Consider the following 23,108-nt stretch of genomic DNA (forward strand, 5'->3'; position numbering starts at 1 on the left):
AAAGTCATGAGCACCTGAGATTTTGCCAGTGGAACTAAGTTAAGGTGGTGGTGTTTGGGGGGGGTGGGGGTGGAGGGAGCTTGGGATTGGTTCTTGGGACAGGGGTGAAGGGAAGCGGGCTCTCTGGTGGATACTGTTGGAATGATGTACGCCTGAGTAGTGTGATTAGGAATACTGTAAATCCTGGTATCTAAATAAAAACTGGTGATGGGGTGGGGGGTGGAAGGAAGAAATAATCTTCAAGTTTCACTTTGGCCCAATCAGAGGCAATAGAACGCAATGGGATAAGGAAGAGGTGGACATCCCCTCACTCCCTCGGGGAACTCTGTTTTAGTTTTACAAAACCTAAAGAAACCTAAAATCTTTTCTTGGGGGGAAGAGAGTGGGGAGGAAGGGGCAAAGAAGGAAGGAAGGAAGGAAGGAAGGAAGGAAGGAAGGAAGGAAGGAAGGAAGGAAGGAAGGAAGGAAGGAAGGAAGGAAGGAAGGAAGGAAGGAAGGAAGGGAGGGAGGGAGGGAGGGAGGGAGGGAGGGAGGGAGGGAGGGAACTTTGTGTGTGTGTGTGTGTGTGTGTGTGTGTGTGTGTGTGTGTGTGTGTGTGTGTGTGTGTGTGCGCGCGCGCGCGTTTAATTTTCCTTTCCTAGTCTGGCACCCTGACCCTGGGTGGTTTGGACCCCTGAGAGCACACAGGGCTGTGAACTCACTCTCAAGTCTTGCTTGGCTCTTCCTGATTCAGCTTCTGCGTGTCCTGGGGATTGCCCAACCCGCCACGCTGGCGAAAGCGCCCCTGCTCACGAGGGCCTGAACTCCCAACCCCAAGCCTGCGGGGCACTAAGCCGTCTCCCGGCCTCTGAGCTGTGCCATTGTTCCCAATTAAAACTAGGAGATTAATTAGGGAGAGAGGTGGGAAAGGCATTTACCTTTTAAATAGCAACGTCAGGCAGCAGAGTGTCAATTCTCTCACTTTTTCTCTCAAGGAATTATTCTGATTATTAGACAACTGATTCATCCATCGCTGACCTCTTTTTAAAAATTGTTTTCCTTCAAGGGAAACGAGCAGAAATCTAAGCTTTTTTTTTCTCCACAATTGAACTATTCCCTGGTGGGTTTTGTGGTTAAGTTAGAAAACAGCGCCCTCTTGTGACCAAAAGTCACCTCACTTGACGTCAAGTCCAAATGAAGCAAAAGGTTGAGGAAGCTGGTAACACAAGAAAGCCGGCCCCTTCCGGAGACATTTAATGTTGCATTTCTTAGCTTAGAAATTGTCCCTTAATTAACACTAGAATAACCCTTTGTTTAATGCTGGAGTCCTATTATCTGGAGGAGGAAGCAACTCCTTTATTAGTTTGTTTTTTTTGCAGTGCCCTGAACCAGACCTAGAGTTTCACACACAGAGCCACTTCCCCTAGCCCCTTTCAGAGGTTACTTCTGATTATTGACTCAGTTCCAAAGGCAGATGTGTAGTTGATCATCTATTCTTCAGGAAAATTATTTTCTTTAAAGAAAACTTATCGAACTAGAGCGATAGGATAGAGGGAAGGTGTTTTTGCCTTGCATGTGACCCATCTGAGTTTGATCTCCTGATTGCAGAGCCAGGAGTAACCCCTGAGCATAGCTGGTATGAGAAAGGAAGAAAGAAAAGAAAGAAAGAAAGAAAGAAAGAAAGAAAGAAAGAAAGAAAGAAAGAAAGAAAGAAAGAAAGAAAGAAAGAAAGAAAGAAAGAAAGAAAGAAAGAAAGAAAGAAAGAAAGAAAGAAAGAAAGAAAGAAAGAAGGAAGGAAGGAAGGAAGGAAGGAAGGAAGGAAGGAAGGAAGGAAGGAAGGAAGGAAGGAAGGAAGGGAGGGAAGGAGAGAAAGAAAGAAAGAAAGAAAGAAAGAAAGAAAGAAAGAAAGAAAGAAAGAAAGAAAGAAAGAAAGAAAGAAAGAAAGAAAGAAAGAAAGAAAGAAGGAAGGGAAGGAGAGAAAGAAAGAAAGAAAGAAAGAAAGAAAGAAAGAAAGAAAGAAAGAAAGAAAGAAAGAAAGAAAGAAAGAAAGAAAGAAAGAGAAAGAAGGAAGGGAGGGAGAGAAGGAAAGGAGGAAAGAGAAAACATCAATTATTTGTTTTTCATATTTTATCTATTCTTAGTGTTGGCCATTAAAATATGTACAAAGTGACCATTATACTAAACATTTTTACCTTTTTCCTATTGTCAACTATAATTAGATAGCCCATGGAAATAGTATCTTTGAAGAGTAACTGGGAGTTTTCTTTTTTTTTTTTTCTTTTTGGGTCACACCCAGCGATGCACAGGGGTTACTCCTGGCTCTGCACTCAGGAATTACTCCTGGTGGTGCTCAGGGGACCATATGGGATTCTGGGATTCGAACCCGGGTCAGCTGCGAGCAAGGCAGATGCCCTGCCCACTGTGCTATCACACCAGCCCCTAACTGGGAATTTTCAAGGGCAAGTAAAACAGAAAATTTGGTAGTCAAAAATGGTTTCCATTAGTAAACTATTTTTAATTTAGCTGTCTTTAATTTTTAATTTAGCTGCCTTTAATGCTATCTCCAAATCACCACATATGATTTAAACTGACGGGGGCTGAAGTGATGGTAGAGGGGTAAAAGTACAGGCCTGGCATGTGAACAACCATAGTTAAGTCCCTAGTACAGCACTATTCTCCCAAGCATCGCTTGGTGTGCCCCAAAGCACAGCAGGGGTGGCCTGGGTTATTCCTGGCAGGAAACCACAGGGCCAAAGCAGCATCACATCCTTAGCCCTGCTGTGGAGGAGGGTGACAGACACTGGTACAGATAAGACCCGACCTTGCAAGTCAGCCCAGAAGCAAAGCCTCACAAGAGGGAGTATCTGGGCAAAGTTGGCAAGAACAGAGTGTCAGCCAACACCTGGAGTTTGGCCTTGAGCCTCATTCGACCTTCTAGTCACATGAGCCCTAGGTACACAAACTGTTACTTATGCTTAGCAAGTTATCCTAACTGCAGCATCTAGCATTGACTGTGTAGGATAACATGGGGGTTGTCCTTTTAGCCTTGCCGCAGGGAACTTAGTTTACCTTAAAGCAATATCCTTTCTGTATGGACACAGGAAGACAGTTAATATTATGCTTTGTAACTTAGGAGCTGATTGACTCCAATAATATTTACTCCTGAGCAACTGCTTTCTCAACCCAGTTGTCCTTAGTTCCTAGTACCCCAAAAGCAGGGTCCCTACAAGGGATAAGAATGAACCCAGGGCAAGCTGTGAGCTACACTGGCATTGAAGTGTAGGCCAAAGTGCCACAATACTCAACTATAAGTTGAGAACATGGTCATAGACAAATACTGTCATGATCCAAAAGTAACGATGAGACTAGGACCCTGATTGGGTTAGGAAGACTAACCTGGCCTGAAGACTGTGGTCTGGAATATATAGTGAATGTCCTCAGGAAGAACCAAACTTTAAGTCTGATATATTTCTTACTGTGTTCATGCAGAATGACATTGCTAGAAATATTAGAAGTAGATTTACTACAACTATTTAAGTGGATTACTGTAAAAAAACTAAGGCTCGCCGAGGGGCGCGAGCACTCGCGGGCTCTCAGGGCAGCTCTGTCTCACCGCCCGCGTTTGGTGCCCCGAAACCGCTGTGTGTGCCGTCGTCGGTCAAGGGCAGGCGACGTGAAGGAAGAAGGTCAGACTGCTTGCTCGATCAGTTTATTTCATTCTCTCTCCCTGCTTCTCTCCCGGCTCTCGGTCTCTCTCTCAATGTGTGGATCTGGCCCCGCAACCCACTCTTACAGCCTAGTTAAATCTCCACAGCATGAGGGGGTTGGGGCGTACACATAGGTGTGGTCACCATCAATAGGGTAAGGTTCCTTTCCCTTAGGGGATGCTTCTCCTAGGGGAAAGCTCTTTCAGCAGGAGGATCCACCCAAGGGCGGAGTCCCATGAATGTGTTTCTCTTCTCCTCAGCCAGCAAACATATAAGAATTCATAATATTAATTATTTTGTATGGACACAATAAGAGATGCATTAAAGCTTATAGAATTGCTCTCCTGGGGCCATCTCAATCTCAGACTACGGTGCTCAGGCCAGATCAGTCTTTCCTATCCCTGGCAGGGTCCTAGTCTCATAATTACTATTGGATCATGACAGCATTTGTCTATGATCAAGCTCTTAACTTATAGTTAAGAATTAGGCACTTTGGCCAGGCCCATCTCGATGCCAGGGTAGCACATAACTCACCGCTTGCCCTGGATCCTTCCCGTCCCTCGTCGGGACCCTGCTTTTGGGGTGCTAGGAACTGAGGGCAACTGAGGCTTACGTGGAGAAAGCAGATGCCCGGGAGGGAATAATATTTGAGGCCAATTAAATCCCAAGTTACAAAAGCATAATATTGTCTTCTTGTGTCTATACAAAAAGGACATTGCTTTAAAGCAAATTATTCAAAAGGCACAAGAAGAGGAGAAAGGCAATATTAACTTATATAATATAAATTCAGTATCCTAGGAAGATCTGACCTTACAAATTAGCAGAGTCAGATTAAGGGAAAGCTGCGGATTAACTCTTTTGGGGAAGAGAGCATGGAGAAGTGATTATAGCTAAACAAAGGGATGGGAGAGAGTCAGGAACACCTTGATGGGTGAGACTGGGGTAAGCCTAAACTCCGGGGAAAACCGGGACAAGCTACAAAGGACAAAGTAATGTCATCCTACAGATTACTATCTGAGAAAGGAAGAAAGAGACACACTCTAACACACCCTTGTTTGGACCCCACCCTTGGCCGATCTCCTAGTAATCTGGAGTAATCTCCTTACATGAGACTTTTGTTAATTTCCTCAAAAAATTGTCTTACCCTTCTTTGTTGATTTGTTAATGTTCAACCCACCTTTGTGTCACCGCCCTATGTGATTGCTATATAAATAAATGAAGACTGTAGGGGAAGAGAGGGAGGCAGCAGAGATAAAAGAGGAGACAGCAGAGACAGAAGAAGAGGCAGCAGGACACAGACAGAAGATACAGCAAGGAGAAGACACAGAAGTGAGGGAGAAAGACAGAAGCAAGACAGAAGCAAGAGAGAAGACACAGAAGTAGAGACACAGAGAGGTCAGAAGAAACCAGAGGAAAGACTACAGAGACAGAGACAGAGAGACACAGAAGAGAGCACAGCAGCACACACAGAAGCAGAGCACAAGGAGGAGCCATCCCCATCTGGTTCATACACAGCGGCTTGAGAGCACTGAATGGGAGCACAGAGAGAGAGTGAGAGAGAGAGAGAGAGAGAGAGAGAGAGAGAGAAAGAGAGAGAGAGAGAGCCACCCTGAGAGCCCACGAACAACAGAACACAACACACACTTCATCAACCCCCTCCCGAACATGTGCCTCTTTGTAATTTTTTACAGCCTGGGATTGGACCGGGGCATAGCAGAGAAGGAGCAGTGATAGGCCAATAATGCTGAACTTCATGTGATTGGACTTTCTTGTAAACCGAGACCCTCTAAAAAATATGTGTGTGTTTGGCAATAAAGTGAACAGCCATCAGCTGTTCCCGGAGGGTGTTTCTCCACGCACCTGTCATTCTTTGCCCCACATCTGCTCAGACCCGGTGCGCAAAGTGTCTGGGCACCACTGGGGGAAAACTGTTCCCCAACACCCTGCAATGAGCCACACACCGGAATGACGGAGACTCACCAGGAGGAGTCCATAGCACTGCTTGGAAAGCCCCCGAAATAGAAAATAAAGACACAGTCATGAGGTGTGGTTGTGTGGAAAAAATATATCTGTGATATATTTTCAGTCAATAGGTTTAGTTTCTAAACATCCAAGACTGTCATGCGGCAGGGCAAGGGGAGGGCAAGGCCACAGGAAGGTGGATGAAAAACGTTGGCAGTAAACATTAAAGTGCACAAGCTTCATCTAAGATTAAGGTGAACTTATGATGTGTACATTCAATGTTCCTGAATAACAATAATCATAGCCCCCTTGTGATTGTTTTGCTCTTTGATTGTGGGTTTACTATGAATCAGGAATGATGCTAAGTACTATACATGTATTATGTCAGATAATGCTATCATTATAACTCACATTTCACAGATGCGAGAACTCAAGATTCAGGAATGTAAGTCATGTGCCTAAGGTCATGGGGTCAGATTTCAAACTCAGAACCAGCTTGTTGGAAATCAGTACTGGTGTTTCTAGTTCCACATAACCCAAATCTTCTGCATTTTAAATAGTATAGGGTTTGGTTGGTGGGTGTTTGGTTTGTATGAAATAGCTGGATGGGAACAGTCTTCTACATGATGCAACCCCCATTTGTTCAACAGAAATACTATAGTTAGGAGAGAACTTGGGGGGTGTTTAAAGAATCAAAAGGCAAAAGGGAGAAAGGTGTGGTTCTTAGACTAAGCAGAGTTTGTTAAGCAGACACTAAGCAGAGAAGACGCTTTAGATTCTGCTAAAGGTAAACGGTTTGAGGCACTATAAAGTGTATTATAAATGGTTACTGTATTTATTAGTATCAAGAACCCAATGTTCTGGTTTGGTGTAGAAAATGCTCAAGATTCTTCTAGGTTTGCAATAGCAAGCCCAGACTAGTCCTGGAAACTCATCCTCATTGCTTGTCATTCTTCATCACATAGCCGATCACGAAATCCCGTTAATCACCGATTTCTCGGGCGGGCTCAGTAACATCTCATTTCGTCCTTTCCCTGAGATCTCAGAAGTCTATCTGGACTCGGCCCTCCCAACGATGTTGCACTGGGGGCTTTTTAGGTTCAGGGGAATGAGATCCAGCTTGTTACTGGATTTTGCATATGAATGCACCATAGGAAGCTTGCAAGGCTGTCCCATGTGGGCAGGAAATTCTCAGAAGCTTGCCAGTTTCTCCCAGAGGGAGAAGAAGGCTAAAGATATCGCTTCTGGGAGCTTGCTTTTAAGTCTCTCTCTGGATGTTGGCCGTTGATGGGATTACACACACCTGGGTTCCTCTGCCAGTACCTTCATGCATGAGGCCTGTCCGAACGTGTGGAGAGGGGCCTCCAGCATGGCTGTAGCTAGGTTCCGGTGGTCTTTGGCAGAGAGTCTCTTGCCTGCACGCCTGGCTGTCTTCCCTGGGGCCCCTCGGAGGGGGTGGGCCCCAGCTTCCCTCCCCACCCTGAGCAGAGCTCCCGGCGGCCGATTCCAAGTAGAGAGAAGAATATGCAGCAAATCTAGGCGATGTGAAACCACGCAGGGACCTCTGCATGGCTCAGCATAACTAGAGGAAATTCTGGGTGATAAAGTGTGCAGCTTGGTATCAGCTGAGAGGCAGAACTCACAAGCCTCTACGCTTTGGTCTGAATTCTGGTTCCGATGGCAAGTTATATGATCTTCTGTATCTAGCCCTTTTAAGTGTTTGAGAAAGAGAATGAGTTATAAGAAGTGCTTGGGGTATGGAGTACCAGGGTTAAGGTGCTCACCTTGCAAGAGACCTAAACCAGTTCAATCCCCAGCACTGCATATGGTTCCCCCGAGTGCCGCCAGGAGTGATCCAAACCTACTCCTCCCAGACATACCCAAGAAAAAAGGACTTTAGGGAGTGCATAATTCAGGAGTGCTCAAAAAAATGTGAATTACTATGATGCGGTGGACGAAGAGCAATGGCAGGCTAGGCAGAAGTCAGGTTTCCTCAGTGAGAGGAAGAAGCCTGATGCCAGAAGTCCTGTTAAGTGGAGATTTGTAAGAAGTTGGGAAGTTTAGGGTCCAAAGTGATGCACGGTTGGGTGCTTGCCTAGCTCGTGGCCATCCCAAGTTGGATCCCCTGCATCCCATGTGGTCCCCCTAGGACCACCAGGAGTAATTTCTGAGTGTAGAGCCGGGACTAACCTATGAGCATCACCAAGTGTGGCCAAAAACAAAAAAAGAAAGAAGAAACCAGGAAGCTGAAAGTTTAGACATTACTGATGGCAGTGGGACGCCCACTGCGGAGATTAGGACTGATATCAAGCTCCAGCCACGCTTCTGCACGGCACAGATGTGAAAGTTTCACCAGCTGTGCTAAAGCAGCCAGGAGGCTGCTCCTGAGACCCAGGTGGTCTAAAAATTCACTACCCGAGCCCACCCCCCCCCACCGACGACCTGCCTTAGATTGAAGGGGAGAGAGCTAAAGACAGGAAGAGGGGCCACTGCAGTCATTTCTGGAACTGCTGGGTCTGGGGGTAGGGGCTTCTATAAGAGAGAATCAGGAGGTTGGATCAACAGGACCTAGTTTGAGGGTGGGTGGCCAGGTGTGGGCATGTAGCAGGTGCAGAGGAGAATAATTGGAAATGAAAAAGCAGAAAAGGAGAGTGGGAAGAAGCTAGGCAGTTTAATTAGTTCTTTTCTCTTGGACATAATAGCTTTGAAGAGAACAGTCAAGAACCCATGCAAGTAGGCAAAGGATCAGCATATTTAGTATTTCCGAGTGAGATCAGAATTCCTTGATAAGAACACAAGCAAGTTAGTGGAGCTGGTGATACTTCTGAAGTCACGACTTTTTTATAGGTATCGCTGTATCACTGAATCACTGTCATCCTGTTGTTCATCGATTTGCTCAAGTGGGCACCAGTAACAACTCCATTTGTTCCAGTCCTGAGATTTTAGCAGCCTCTCCTTATTTGTCCTTCCTAACTCTGCCATATTGGAGGCTCTTTCAGGGTCAGGGGAAGGAATCCCATTATAGTTACTGTTTTTGGTATATCGAATACACCATGGGTAGCTTGCCAGGCTCTGATGTGTGGGCAGGATACTCTTGGTAGCTTGCCGGGCACTTCGAGAAAGAAAATCTGTGTCACTTTCTTCCAGAAGCTTTGTTTTATAGTCTCTGGATCTTGACTGCTGATGAGATTACATGTGGGGGGAAGGCAGTTTGATCCGAGCAGGCTTGGAGATCTTACCTATGCTTCCCGCATACCTGGGTTCCTCTGCCGGTTTCTTCATGAGTGAGGTTCCTTCATGCATGAGGCTCATTTTGTAGGTAATGATGTTTTATCCATGCCTTGATTACAATTAATACACTGTCACTGTCATCTCATTGTTCATTGATTTGCTCTAGTGGGCACCAGTAACATCTCCATTGTGAGACTTGTTGTTACTGTTTTTGGCATATCGAATACACCACGGGTAGCTTGCCAGGTTCTGCTGTGAGGGCAGGATACTCTCGGTAGCTTGCCAGGCTCTCTGAGAGGGATGGAGGAATTGAACCCGGGTTGGCCGCATGCAAGGCAAATACCCTACACTCTGTGCTATCACTCTAGTCCACAATTAATACAACTAATTGCAATAGTATTACAATTAATAGTATTAGATTAGCCCAACCCATCTAGAAAATTTGGACCTCTGCAGTCTCTTTTGGTAGTTCAAAGAACATCATCATTCACTGCCAGACAATAGTGATAGAAATTAAAGTCAAAAAAATTTAGGTAATATTTGGCATATTTTGTTGCCTGATCTTCATTATGATCCCCTACCTCTGGGATGTGTAGCATATTGTTAGTATTTGAATATGTGCTATAGAATTGTTAATGTAAATATTAACAACTGTGTATATAATGTATTTATAGTTTTATGCTTTTTAATCTTTCAAAAATTTGATAAAGCCTTTGCTGTTTTTCAATTTTCCTCTATAGGTATCTCTGATGAATATATAACACCTATGTTTAGTTTTTATAAAAGTGTTGGAGAGTTAAAAATGACTCAAGAAGAATATGCTCTGCTTACAGCAATTGTTATCCTCTCTCCAGGTAAATCCAACATTGCATTTTTACTTTTATGTCATTTCTTCCAACATAATAGCAATACTGTTTATTAAATAAAATCTGGAAAGCACAAAAACATAACTAAAATGGTCTATAATCTAAAATCCCACCACTCAAATGGACTCATCATAAATTTTCAGTGTAGTGTATTTTTAGGAATTTCCCCCCAAATCTCATAGTCATTTAATAAATGGATTTTGAACATGTACTATGTACTGGGCGTTGGAGACACAGCAACAGACCACAGTCAGGAGACAGCTACATGAAGCTTACGTCTTAGTAGGGTGGGAAAACAAAAAAGAAATGGGTGTGAATGTGGACACAAAGGGATCTAGGCAGGACCTGAGAGACAGTCCAGCTGGTAAGGCAAGCCTGGCACTACATATGGTCTCTGAGCCCCTTCCAGAGTGATCCTGGAGTTCAGAACTCTCAGTAAGCCCTGACCACTGCCCGTGTGGTCCTCACCTATGGATGAAGTGGAGAATGTTGGCACTTTGGTGGTGGTGTTGGTGCTGTAAGACAAAAGCACAAAAGCATAAATGTTAGTGCTATTGTAAACCATATCACTCAAAAATAACGTTAATTTTTTTTAAAAGACAATAAAGAAATCACCAAAGGAGGTGGTAAGATCTACAAAAATATAAAGTGCCGCAGAGATATAAAGTTCAGCAGTTAAGGTGCCTGCCTTGCATGTGGCCAACCCTGGTTTGACGCCTGGTGCCACATGGTATCATGCCCTGGGTCAGCCTGGAGGGCCCCAGCACTGCAGAGCCTGACCAGCACTGTATGGTCCAGCCTTCGCATTGAACTGCCAGCATCACTGGGAGAGACCCCGGGGTTCTTTAGCACCTAAAAATGATGAGGTTGTAAAAGGAAGAAAGTGGCTGTAGATTTTTTTGATGCTGTTGTTTGTTTTCTGGGTCACACCCAGGGGTGTTCAGGGCTTAATCCTCTGTACTGAGGGATCACTCCGGTGGGATTAAGGGGATGGTGTGTGGTGATGGGATCTTCACCACGTGCAAGGCAAACACCCTAATCACTGCACTATCTCTCTGGCCCCTTTAATTGGTGATAAGAGAAGTTTTTCTAAGGAGTTGACATTTCAGAAGGAACTTACATGAATTATGTACTTTTTAACATACTATAGAACTGTCAATTTAAAAATTTTACTTTTCAGGGCTGGAGCGATAGCACAGTGGGTAGGGCGTTTGCCTTGCACGCGGCCGACCCGGGTTCCATCCCTGGCATCCCATATGGTTCCCCCAGCACCGCCAGGAGTAATTCCTGAGGGCAAAGCCAGGAGTAAACCCTGAGCATTGCTGGGTGTGACCCAAAAAGCAAAAAAAAAAAAAAAAAATTTACTTTTCTTTAGAAGTCTTGTCTCACCTCATTAGAAAATCATATTGCTGTATCTGATGTAATACATGCATCATATTCCACCATAAAGAAGTACAATAGCTTAATTTTTGTCCACCAATGAATATTGAGGTTGTTTCTAATTTGTTTTAAACAAGGTTCAAATGAATGCCCCCATAATAAATTTGTCTCTTTTTGAGCCTTAATTATTTTGGGAATAAGTAATGCCATGCTCATGATTTTTATTTTTTTATTTTATTTTTTTTAACTTTTTATTAAATCACCATGTGGAAAGTTACAAAGTTCTCAGGTTTATGTCTCAATTATACAATATTCAAACACCCATCCCTTCACCAGTGCCCATATTCCACCACCAAAAACCCCAGTATACCCCCCGCCCCCACCCCCTACCCCCTACTGTATAACTAATGAATTTCACTTCATTTTCTCTTTACCTTGATTACATTCCATAATTCATCACAGAACTCACTATAGTTGTTGGAGTTTCTACCCAAGAGAGACAGACCTACTACCAAGGAAGCATTTGATAATTAGTTTTCCATTGCTGGAAATGAAGAGATATGTAGCCCCACTGCTACAAGTACATAACACTTTTTTTTTCCTTTTTCCTTTTCCCTTTTTTTTTCCCCCTCATCCCCCTTCCCGGCTTTTGCTTAGTTCACAGTCCAGAGAGGTGGCTGCTACATTAATAACCTTCAATATTTCAACAAAAACTTACTGTTATTATTTGGAGTTTCCCCCCAAGTCAGACCTGTTCAAAAGGAACCGTTTCACATTGCTGACAATTATAAATGTTAAGTCGCGCAGACACAGCAGCGTTCGCGCGGTTTTGGATTTCTGTATAAAGTCCAGGGAAAATTCTGCCAGAAATAGCATAGCCCAGCTCACAGTCCCAGTGCATTGCTGTAAGAAGTCTCTGGAATCAAAGTCTTTAGGTGCTTCACGCTCAGCGGCTCCGGATTTATCTGGGCGGAGGGCGTGCCGGTTACGCCCCCTTCCCATGGGTCCCTGGGAGCCCCAAGAGTAAAAACCAAATACCTCTGGGTTTGGAGTCTTGGTTGCTACTTTGATTACCTTCAATATTTCAACAAAAAACTCAGTATCGTTGTTTGGAGTTAACCCCCACAGTCAGACCTGCTAAAAAGGAACCCTTTCACATTGCTGACAATAAAGATATAATAGGTCGCACGGCCACGCGGTTTTGGTTTTTTTTTTGTATGAACTCCAAGGAAAATTCTGCCAGTATTTGCATCCCTGCAAGCTTTTACTTTCCTTTTGTGGTGCTCATATGGAGAAGCCTGTGGAGAAAAACCTTGCCCCGCTGGCGGTGAATGGGCCAGGGGCTCCCATCCCAGTCTGGGGGCCTCTCCGGGAGCTGCTCGTGTCCATAGTAGCTCAGTTGCCGCCGGGGTCGAGCTCTTAGGGCAGCTGAAAAGCGCTCATGATTTTTAAAGCATTATTATTGCTTAAAGACAACCTGTCACTGTCATTGTCATCCCGATGCTCATCGATTTTCTCAAGCGGGCACCAGTAACGTCTCCATTGTGAGACTTGTTGTTACTGTTTTTGCCATATCGAATACGCCATGGGTAGCTTGCCAGGCTCTGCCATTCGGGCAAGATACTCTCAGTAGTTTGCCAGGCTCTCATTACTTTTTTTTTTTTTTGCTTTTGGGTCACGCCCAGTGATGCTCAGGGGTTACTCCTTGCTCTGCACTCAGGAATTACACCTGGCGGTGCTTGGGGGACCATATGGGATGCCGGGATCCGAACCCCGTTCGGCCCTGTGGAAGGCAAACTCCCTACCCGCTGTGCTATTGCTCCGGACCCTCTCATTACTTTTAAATAAATGTTATGCATGTGTTGCATTGTATTGAGGCAAAAGTAACTTGTTTCTTTGTCACAAAAGCTAGAATTAAGACAAAAACAATTTTCCAGGGCCAGAGAGATAACTCAACAGGATTAGTGCTTTCTTTTCATGCAGGAGGCCCAGGTTCAATCCCTGGCATCACATGGTCCCCTGAGCACTGCTTGGAGTGACCCCAGAGCACACAGCCAGGAATAGCCCTTGAGCACTAAACATATTGTACTAAGCACTAACGCACCGGTGTGGCACCAAGTTAAAATATATATATATATATATATCAGCAGTGTGTTCTAAATTTATACATACACACGTATCTTACAATCCAGCAATTCTGCTTCTTGGAACCTGCCTTCCAGACAGCAGAAGTGATACTTTCCCGATAATCTGGAAAGGAGGATTTAGGAAGGTTTGAATGGGGAGTAGAAAACTTTTGTGTGGGGCCACACCCACAGTGCTCAGGGTCTACTCCTGGCTCTGTGCTTGGAGACCATGTGGTGCTCGAAAGCAAACCTCGGCCTCCCCCTGTGCTCCACTTGGCTAACTCTGTTCCAAGAACACTGAGTATTTTCTATCTCAGTCTACTTGTGATCCCATGTATGGGTAAAAACATAGCACATCGAAAACTTCATTTCTACATTTTAAGTGCACAACATTCATTAGTAACAGTTTTTAAAAGTGAACAATGTTGGACTTATACCAAATTGGTTCTGTTTTTTCATTTTTATTATTTTGAATGTCAAAACAGACAGACAATACATAAAAGACAGAGAAGCTGTAGAGAAACTTCAGGAACCCCTGCTTGATGTACTACAGAAGCTGTGCAAAATTTATCAGCCTGAAAACCCTCAACATTTTGCCTGTCTCCTGGGTCGCCTGACTGAGCTGCGGACATTCAATCATCACCACGCAGAGATGTTGATGTCCTGGAGAGTAAATGACCACAAATTCACCCCGCTGCTCTGTGAAATCTGGGATGTACAGTGACGGACATCACGGGAGCCAGCCAACTCACTCTTTCTCCGAATTACCTTTCGGTCATATAACTTTGCTTTATTTCATTTGTACCTGGTTTCACGTCAGAATTCTGATAAATATTTATGTAGTGGTGATATGAGTCCCACAAAGTAAAGGTGGATTTGTTTAGGTAGAATTATTTTCTCTCATTTTGCGAGCCTGCAGGGAACCTTTCATTCTAATTTGCATCTCCTGTTTCACCTATTTAAATTGTTACTGCCATACTGTCTGTTGAAAACAGGGAAAGTTTTGCTCTTCATTTTACCTTATGCAAATATTTTATTAAAGTGCTGTGGCAATTTTGGCAATAAACCCAACACAATGGCAATAAGCTTTTCTTTGGGAGCAAAATCGGACAAATACACAAACTCTCATCTCTGTCAATGATGAATGACATCCTCCGGCTCAAGGGAATGGTTTTCAAAGAGACAAAACTCTCACTATAGAAAAGCTACTTTTCTCTTTCCTGTAGAAGCCCTGATGAAATTCATTCATTTGTAAAAGTCTTCTGATTGTTTCCGTTTCTTTGAAGTTCAAAGAAGTGGCATTCAGAAAAGTTAGTAATGATTCTCAGTGTAAAATATTTCCTAGAGCAATTCTTCCCAGAGCTCCCATATTGAAGTAGCGTTTATACTCTGAACCTATCTAGCCATATAAATCCTGTCATATCGGCATGCTTTCCCTTTTCTCTTTCAAAAGTGCTCACTGTTGGCTTCAGTGCATATAATTAATCATTTTTTGGGTTTGTTTTGCATTTGGAAAGCACTCCTGCAGCTGGGTGCACAGCTGTTGTATATTTCCCCCAAAGCAGGAATTAGTTCATTTCCTTCCTTCATTGTTACACTGAGTGTGGGGGAGAATGTGGCATTCTTCTCCCAGTATTCTTTGGTGAATACAATAAGAACACCTTTAAGAAATGAGCTTTTATCTCCCTTTCTCCTGAAGGCAGTCAAAGTGGAGCTTGCTTAGCAAGCAAAGTGGGGATTTTTTTGTTTTTGTTTTCAGGAAAAGTCTAGGGCAACCCTGAAGTTCTAAAAATAGCCTGTGAGAAAGAGGGAGAGTTGGGGCTAGTTTTAGTTTGATTCCATTTGCCAAGATAAAAATATCCGGTTTTCCTATTATGTGCGAGATTTTTCTTTAAACTTCCTGGGGATACAGTATTATGACAAGGAGACAATAACTGCTGGGAAGGGCTTACAGAACAGTCGGAGAGGGTGTTATGGGGTACCTGAGAAGGTCCCTTGGCCAAACAGCTGGACTCCTCCTAAGGCCCAGGGTAAGATGGAAGAAGATTGAGGTGAGAGGGGAGGCAGAAGGCAGGGAATTACGTGATGATGAGAAGAACACAAGGGCCGGCCAGGTAGGTGAACGCTAGAGCACATGCTTTGCCTGTGCCGGCTTGGTCCCTGGCACCACCCAAACCAAACACAGATCCCAAAAGTAATCTGGGAAAGAGAGGAAGAGTGCCCTGTGCCACAGTAGGACTCTGACCACTGCAAAATGAGGCCATTATTGCTCCCCTTAGAAGGGATTTTCAGATGAGGGGACAGTTGTGGGTGAAGAGAAAGTGAGAAGTCCAGGGCCCAGCAGTCGAGAGGGCTGATGAGGGCAGTGCCTTTAAGTCAGAAGTACATTTTGGAAGGCCAAAAGAAGTAAATCTGATTTGCGGAACTGAGTGTGGTTCAGTGTCTCTAGATCAGAATGCATCTGTTAAGACAGTGGTGGGGAAAGAGCTGGAACTGAAATCTGGACACTGAAGACTGAGCTGAGTCCATCCATTCCCTAGGACTGGCTCTACTCATGTGATCAAGACTCCGTAAGAGCAAAAGAAAATGCTTCTCAGGTGGGAAACTTGTGATGCAATAGGTGGAGCCACTTGGCCTTTACTCCTGGCTCCTAACACAGAGCTTCTAAAACTCCAGGAATTGCCAGAATGAGAGGGAGCTAGGGACAGCTTTGGTTAATTCTTAAGAAGGAGCCCCTTCTAACCACACATGCGTTTATGCTAATAAGGTGACTCTTATATGTCCCCCTCCCCTCCCACCCCCACTGTAGGCAAAGGGAGGGCTAGCAGAGGAGCCAACTTGTGATTGCAGGGTTGGAAGGGTTCCCCCACTCGAAGATGACTGAAGAATCACTGGTGGTTTAACCAACCATGCTTATGAAATGGTACTTGTGGGAAACCCCCCAAATGGCAGGGCTTGAAGAGCTGCTGAGTTGGTGAGCGTATCAAGGTGCTAGGCAATCCTCTGCCCTTACCCCACCCATATTCCTAGACAATGCTTTTTCATTAGGCTATTAAAGTTACTTGGCAATAGTACAGGGAGTGAGTGAAACATTTTCATAAATTCTATGAGTCATACTTGCAAATTATTGAACTTGAATAGGGGATTGTGGTAAATCATGGATTAGAGCTAGCTGGTCAGATATGCCCTTGACAACCTTGGGTTTGTGAGGTAGAGAGTCTGTGGGACTAACCCCTTCATTTATGGGTTAGCGTGAACTATAGTTTTAGTTTCAGAATTGAGTTGTCGGATGTGCAACTTTGATATCAGAATTGGTTGTTGGTATGAACCAAAAGGCATTCATTTGTTATCAAAACTGTAAGTAGCAACACCATGGATCATTTTTCCTCCAGATTTTTTTTTTTTGGTGGGATTTACAGCCAAGGAACAAATGACAATAAAATTTGTAATCAGTTATCATGCTCACAAGGAAATATGGCAGAATCAGGCTTTAAGGTAAGATAAAGCTGATAGAAATAGCAGAAAAATATTTTAATCTCTATAAGCCTCTGTATTTTTATATGTAAAATAAGCACAATATGCTGTTCCTACCTTCCAGGGTTGGTGTGAAAATTAGACCTTACACTATCTCAAAAGCAATTTCCCTAGTGGCCATTGCTAGTATTTCACATCTCCAAATGGTTACTATTATTATTATTATTGTTATTATTATTATTAATAAAAACATGGACTATCATAAGTTGGTGTTGTATTTTCTTTCAAAGTCTTTCTTCAGCTTTGATATAATGGAGTGATTGATGGTAGTAAATGAAACAGCAATAGAGTCCATGGAATTGATATCCCAGCAGGGGAGATAGAAATGAAGTCATAGAAGTAAGGTACATAAAACACATATTAAAATGAAATGAGGGGCGGGAGATATAGTATAGAGTTTAAAGCACTTGTCTTGCACATGCTGACTCCAGTTTGATCCCATAAACTCTGCGAGGAATGATCCCTGAGCACAGAGGCAGGCAGGAATAAGTCCTGTGCACTGCCGGATGTGGCCAGAAACCAAAAATAACATAGAAAAGGAAATGGGTACTGTGATAATGCTATCATCAGATGTGTACTCCCTCAGATGTCTACTTTCTTGGATCATTTCTCACAAAGTCACCAGAATCATGCCGTTCTGACCTGCAAATCTGGTACATACCCTCCTTAGGACTTCCTCATGGGCTTCAGCACCAACTCTGAATTCTGTGGCAGTGCACTTGGCTATTGAAACTAAACTAATTGTTCCTACCCAATCCTGTATTCTGTTCCTGCTTAAATTCTAGGTTTTCAGATGTAGTGGCCATCTTTGAGAGCCATCGTCTCAAACTGAGTGAGAGAAGGTGAGAGAAAAACACAAAAGGGCTGCTTCTGCTTTTCTCTTCCTGTCTCTCTCGTGCGGGTTGAAACTGAGGTCATTTGTCTTTCACGGGACACTGGGCTCTATCTAGAGACAGTGTTGGTCATCACCAAGTAGGTGGAAGGGAGGATTCTGGCATCCCTTCAATCTAGGCCAGAGATGCTGCTGAGTATCCTCCAATGAATAGGGTTCTTCCAAAACTGTCAGGAGAGCAGAAGCCTGGAATATGTGTCCCCTGAACCCCATCCCAGAAAGACACCACCCCTGCACTGTCCTTCCTCTGGACTTAACTTAGCTTCACCATCATCTTTTCATGGCGTGGCTTTCTAGTTCATGCCAATACTGGGAACCATCATTTTCTTAAGTCCAGGCTCTGGGTCTTAGCACCTGTTTTTGAGACTGTTTTCTTTCTTTGTGAGTCTGACCTCCTTCATAATTCTGTGGTGATAGAATTTACTTCCCCCCACCTTGTTTTAAGAGAACCACAACTGACTTTCCCCCCTTCCCTCCCCCGATTGTGGAAGATAGTAAATTTAGTAAATCACTGTATCACTGTAATCCCGTCGATCATTGATTTGCTTGAGAGCGGGCTCCAGTAACGCCTCCATTCATCCTAGCCCTGAGGTTTTGGCAGGCTCTCTTTATACGTTCTTCCCAGTGGTGCCACATTGGAGGCTCTTTCAGGGTAAGGGGAATGAGACCCATCATTATTACTGTCTTTGGCATAACAAATATGCCACAGAGAACTTGCAAGGCTCTGCCATGTGGACAGGATGCTTTTGGTACCTTGCCAGGTTCTCAGAGGGAGAGCTAGGCTCTAAGAGGTTGTGCAGCCATGAATGCGGCCCCACACTTCCAGGAGCGTTGTTTTATAGTCTCTGGATCTTGGCTGTTGATGGGATTACACAGTGCCAGGGCAGTTTGTGGGTGTGGCTGCCAAGCTACTGGAAAATGGGAGGTCTGGGTGGAGGAGGCCCAGTCCTGATCTGAGCAGGCTTGGAGATCTCAGCCCAGGTTACCACACACCTGGGTTCCTCTCCTGGTTCCCTCATGCACGAGGCTCATCTGAACATGTGGAGAGGGCCCTTGAGCATGGCTATGGCTGGGTTCCGGAGGTCTTCGGCTGCCGGGGCTCTGCTCGGGGTAGGTAGGGAAATTTAATCCGCCCGGCTCCGAGGGGCCCGGTGAAGATAGCCAGGTGTGGGGGCAAGAGACCACAATCACGAACGAACGAATCACAAAATCCCCGTTAACCGTCGATTTTTCGAGTGGGCTCAGTAACCTCTCTATTTGTCCATTTCCTGAGATCTTAGAAGTCTCTCTTGACTCAGCCCTACCAACAATGTCGCACTGGAGGCTCTTTCAGGGTCAGGGGAATGAGATCCAGCTTGTTACTGGATTTAGCATATGAATACACCATGGGAATCTTGCAATGCTGTCCCATGTGGGCAGGAAACTCTCAGAAGCTTGCCAGTTTCTCTAAGAGGGAGAAGTAGGCTATAACATATCGCGTGGCTGCTTTGTGGCGGCGCGCTTCTGGGAGCTCACTTTTAAGTCTCTAGATGTTAGCCGTTGATGGAATTACACACACCTGGGTTCCTCTGCCGGTACCTTCAGGCGTGAGGCCTGTCCGAACATGTGGAGAGGGGCCTTCAGCATGGCTGTAACTAGGTTCCGGTGGTCTTCAGCCACCCGGAGCTCTGCTCGGGGTGAGGAGGGAAGCTGGAGTCCATCCCCTCCTAGGGGCCCCGGGGAAGACAGCCTGGCGTGCGGGAAAGAGACTCTGCATCGCTCTCTTCTGGAAGCTCGCTTTTAAGTCTCTGGATGTTAGCCATTGATGGAATTACACACACCTGGGACCACAATATCGAAGCAAAAACGCTTAAGCCAGGAATCTGAATGAGCTCACATTTTAACGTCCTTAAACATGAATCTTGCTTGTTTGTCTCTATTTCTTTGCTTTTCTTCACTCTGGAGAAGTCTGAGTTGTCTCTCTTGAATACATACTTTTCCCTTTCTCTCCCCTCACATCTTTCTAAATAAGTTTCAATAAAACCTAACTTGCTTCACAAAAAAAGTAATAATATGGATAAATATTATATTAAAATTACTCATTATAATCTTTTCCTTAAAATTCACTTGAGATATTTTCGTTTAAGGTCTTAAAACGTCTTCCACTATCTGATAAATTACTTTAAACTAAATGAAAAAAGAAGTACAGCCTCATCTCTGTAAACCAGTTAAATTTTTTGAGTCAGTAATACTTCATCCCTCATCCATATATTTTCACCATTTTTAATATGTAGACAGAAAAACTAATGTTGAAGTTAAATAACGGATGTATTGGAGGAGCTAATAGTAGAGAAATTTAGTAAATAGTTACATATTACATTTGGGTGTTCATTTCTGTAGTCGATATCTGTTATTTGGGGGAACCTGAATTCATAGCCTGTAGTCAGATTGTCTTAGGAGAACTACTCCCTTTTCTTCCCTAATCCTTAGATTTTTGGAAGGAGTAGATTATGTTCTGAGCTTCAGAGCTGAAAATGTAACTCGGGCATAATCAATCAGAGCATCATACGTCTTAGTCATGAGATTCAAGCATTTACTTATTATAAGAGACTCCTCAATATTCTTATTCATACTGTTAGGATTCAGATTTCCAAGCATGGGGCTTTTTTTCAAGTGGAGCACATATTCACAATTCTGTAAGTCATAGTAGACTATCAGCTGATGGACACACACCAGTGTGACTTGCTTTACATTTTACAACCATGCCCATATCAAGTGAAGGAAAAACCTCTAAGATGGTTATTAACCTAACCACCAATTATAAAAACTACACATGAAAGTAGATTGCAGCTCATTAGTGGAAACCTTTAATTACTAATTGCAGTGTTAAAATCAAGATAGGTAAGAAGGAGGCTCTAACTGGGAATTAGTGTAAAAGTGAAGTGGGGAAAAGCAGCAAGGAGCACTTCTTCCTTCCATTTGCAGAAGGGGAAAAGAAGCAGCAGCAAAGGATCTTGGTAGGAACTTCTCATACAGTCCTCACACTTAACCAGAGAAGAATATGGGCTCAGGAAGAAGTGATTCACATAGATTACTTGACTCCAAATTCACTTGCCTTATTGTGCTATTAACAAGAGTAGTTACCAAGAGAAATAGACTATGGAAATTAACAAAAGTAATCTGCTAACATTTTAGTAAATGTCTTGGAGAAATATGAAGCTGTGGGGGGGGGGACGGGGGAGGAGGAGCACGTAGTTCATATAGCATAGTTTCACTGTTACATAAATGCTATACAAACGTGTGGCATCACAGTATGTCTACGAAGAAATCAGTTTTAACAACTTGTAGTGTCAAGCAAGATGTACATAAAACAATGACTAATTCTTGGGGCTGGAGCGATAGTACAGCGGGTAGGGCGTTTGCCTTGCACGTGGCCGACCCGAGTTCAAATCCCAGCATCCCATATGGTCCCCTGAACATGGCCAGGGGTAATTCCTGAGTGCAGAGCCAGGAGTAACCCCTGTGCATAGCCAGGTGTGACCCAAAAAGCAAAAAACAAACAAACAAAAAAAACAATGACTAATTCTTAAGATTCTGTAGAAAGTGCAAGTGTTTTGATGTTTGGGTTCAACAATACTAGTTTAAAGTCATACTTCAACATTTAGCTAAATGAAGTGGTATGACATGCCACCATCAGTTTTAAAAGGAACACACCATAAAACTTAACATGACTTGGAAAGTGGGTCCTGTGAAAGCTGTGTATTCAGTCCCAGGAAGCCAATGGAGTTCTAGGTTCAGCTTCCATTAGGGGGGGAAAAGCACCTGCTCTTAAATATTAGGTTTCATGAGCTAATGTATCTGAATTTTGCTACCCTTTCCTACTTATCCAGCCAGAAAGCAAAATCTGTGAAAGCAAATCCTGTCAGTTTAAGATAGAGCCTGGTGTTGTATCTTAACTCTTCCACTTGCTCTTTCCTCTCTCTTCAGACAAAACACACCTCAAACCAAAAGCATTATTCTCCCTGGCCATAGCTGATTTTCCCTGCATTCCTTAACTTGCACCGCTACTCGCTACTAAGTCAGCTAAGTGAGTCTTTTAAGGTGTCTCCAGACACCGCTTCCCCACCTGCTTGGAACTATACTGGTAATTACCAGTTTTAACAATTTTAGAATCACTGCGAGTCCTGCTCCTCTCTTTGAAAAAAAAATCGCCCTAAAACACGCATTCCTAATACCACTGTTATAACCAAATTATTTGGGGGTCACACGCAGTAGTGCTAGGGGCGCGGGGAGCACTCCCAGAGGTACTCTGTGGACCATGCGGTGCTGGGGCTAGTCCCCCCGAGTCTCCTACACACGCTCAGCCCTGAGGGCCCTCCCATTTTCAGGCTCAACCAATTTTAAATCATACGTCTAGAATTCTAAATTCTTCAGCACGTACTAGGACATTCACCTATGCCTTCGCCTCTGCACGGATGTTTCTCCCAACCCTCTCACGGCAGCCATTCAAAAGGCCCCTCACAGCACAGCAACCAGAAAAGTCACGGTGCTGGCAGGAAGCGCAGGGGCAGCCTCCGAGCTCTGGGCCATCTCCCCTGCGAGCGCCAACAGGCTTCCCGCACGGACCCCCCAGCACTACCTATCCCGAGGCCAGCGCGCCACCCCTCAACCCTCTCAGCTAGTCGGCAGCCCCCTCTGGGTAGCCGTGAGCCCCGCCACAGCCGGCGACTCCGGGGTTTCCTCAGAGCAGCGCCAACCCCCTCCTGGCCCTTCGCGGGGCCCCAGAGCCTCAGGGATTCCCGGGGACCTCGCGCCCCTCCATCCTTCATGGCAAGGGGTGAGGGGGCGAGGGGGGCATCTCTCGGAAAACTTTCTGCTCAGGCCCGCCAGTCCCCCCCTCAGCCCCCGGGGTCCGAGCTCGTGTCTCCGGAAACCGTGGCGTCCTGCAGGACGATGGGATCCCGAGCGGATTTAAGAGTTGGGGCGGGCTCTTAACGGAGACGGATAAAACTTGGCCTGGCAACGCCCTGGCACTCGACCCGGCAACGGTCCGGGCGGCTGAGAAGTCATCCACGCCGAGCCTGTCGGGGCGAAAAGGAACACGCTCTCGGGCGCGGAGGGGCCAGAGAGGAGGCGTTTCTCCCAGGCGGGGCCCCCCTGAGCTGTTTTCACTAGAAACAGGGGCTTTTCCGAGCCCCGCGCACTGACGAGAGCCGGCGGCGCGCCTCCGCCTGACTGAAAACGCACGCGCGGGTCGCGTGCTCCCCGGCGGCCCCGGCGGGGATGGGTGGGTGGGGCTTCAAGCCACGCCTCCTCCCCGCCTTCTGATTGGTCCCTTCGAAACAGGCGGCGGCGAGCCGCAGCGAACCCTGAGGCGGGGGCGGCTCCGGCAGTTGGGCAGGGGCGTGCCGGCCCGCCACCGATTGAGTCGCGATGTCGCCCCGCAGGGAGA

The 23,108-nt window shown here is 45.0% G+C and overlaps 1 protein-coding gene across 2 annotated transcripts in view; it reads left to right on the forward strand.

The window, feature by feature from the left end:
• NR1H4 (nuclear receptor subfamily 1 group H member 4) overlaps positions 1 to 13,975 on the forward strand; it is a 70,483-nt gene extending 56,508 nt beyond the window's left edge. For both annotated transcript variants that reach the window (XM_004602762.2, XM_004602763.2), the window contains exons 8-9: positions 9,620 to 9,733; positions 13,737 to 13,975. In XM_004602762.2, coding sequence (XP_004602819.2) covers positions 9,620 to 9,733; positions 13,737 to 13,975 — 353 coding nt within the window. The remainder of the gene's footprint in view (positions 1 to 9,619; positions 9,734 to 13,736) is intronic.
• The last annotated feature ends 9,133 nt before the right edge of the window (positions 13,976 to 23,108 follow it).

This window comes from Sorex araneus, chromosome 10 (assembly GCF_027595985.1).
Source record: "Sorex araneus isolate mSorAra2 chromosome 10, mSorAra2.pri, whole genome shotgun sequence".
NCBI lineage: Eukaryota > Metazoa > Chordata > Mammalia > Eulipotyphla > Soricidae > Sorex > Sorex araneus.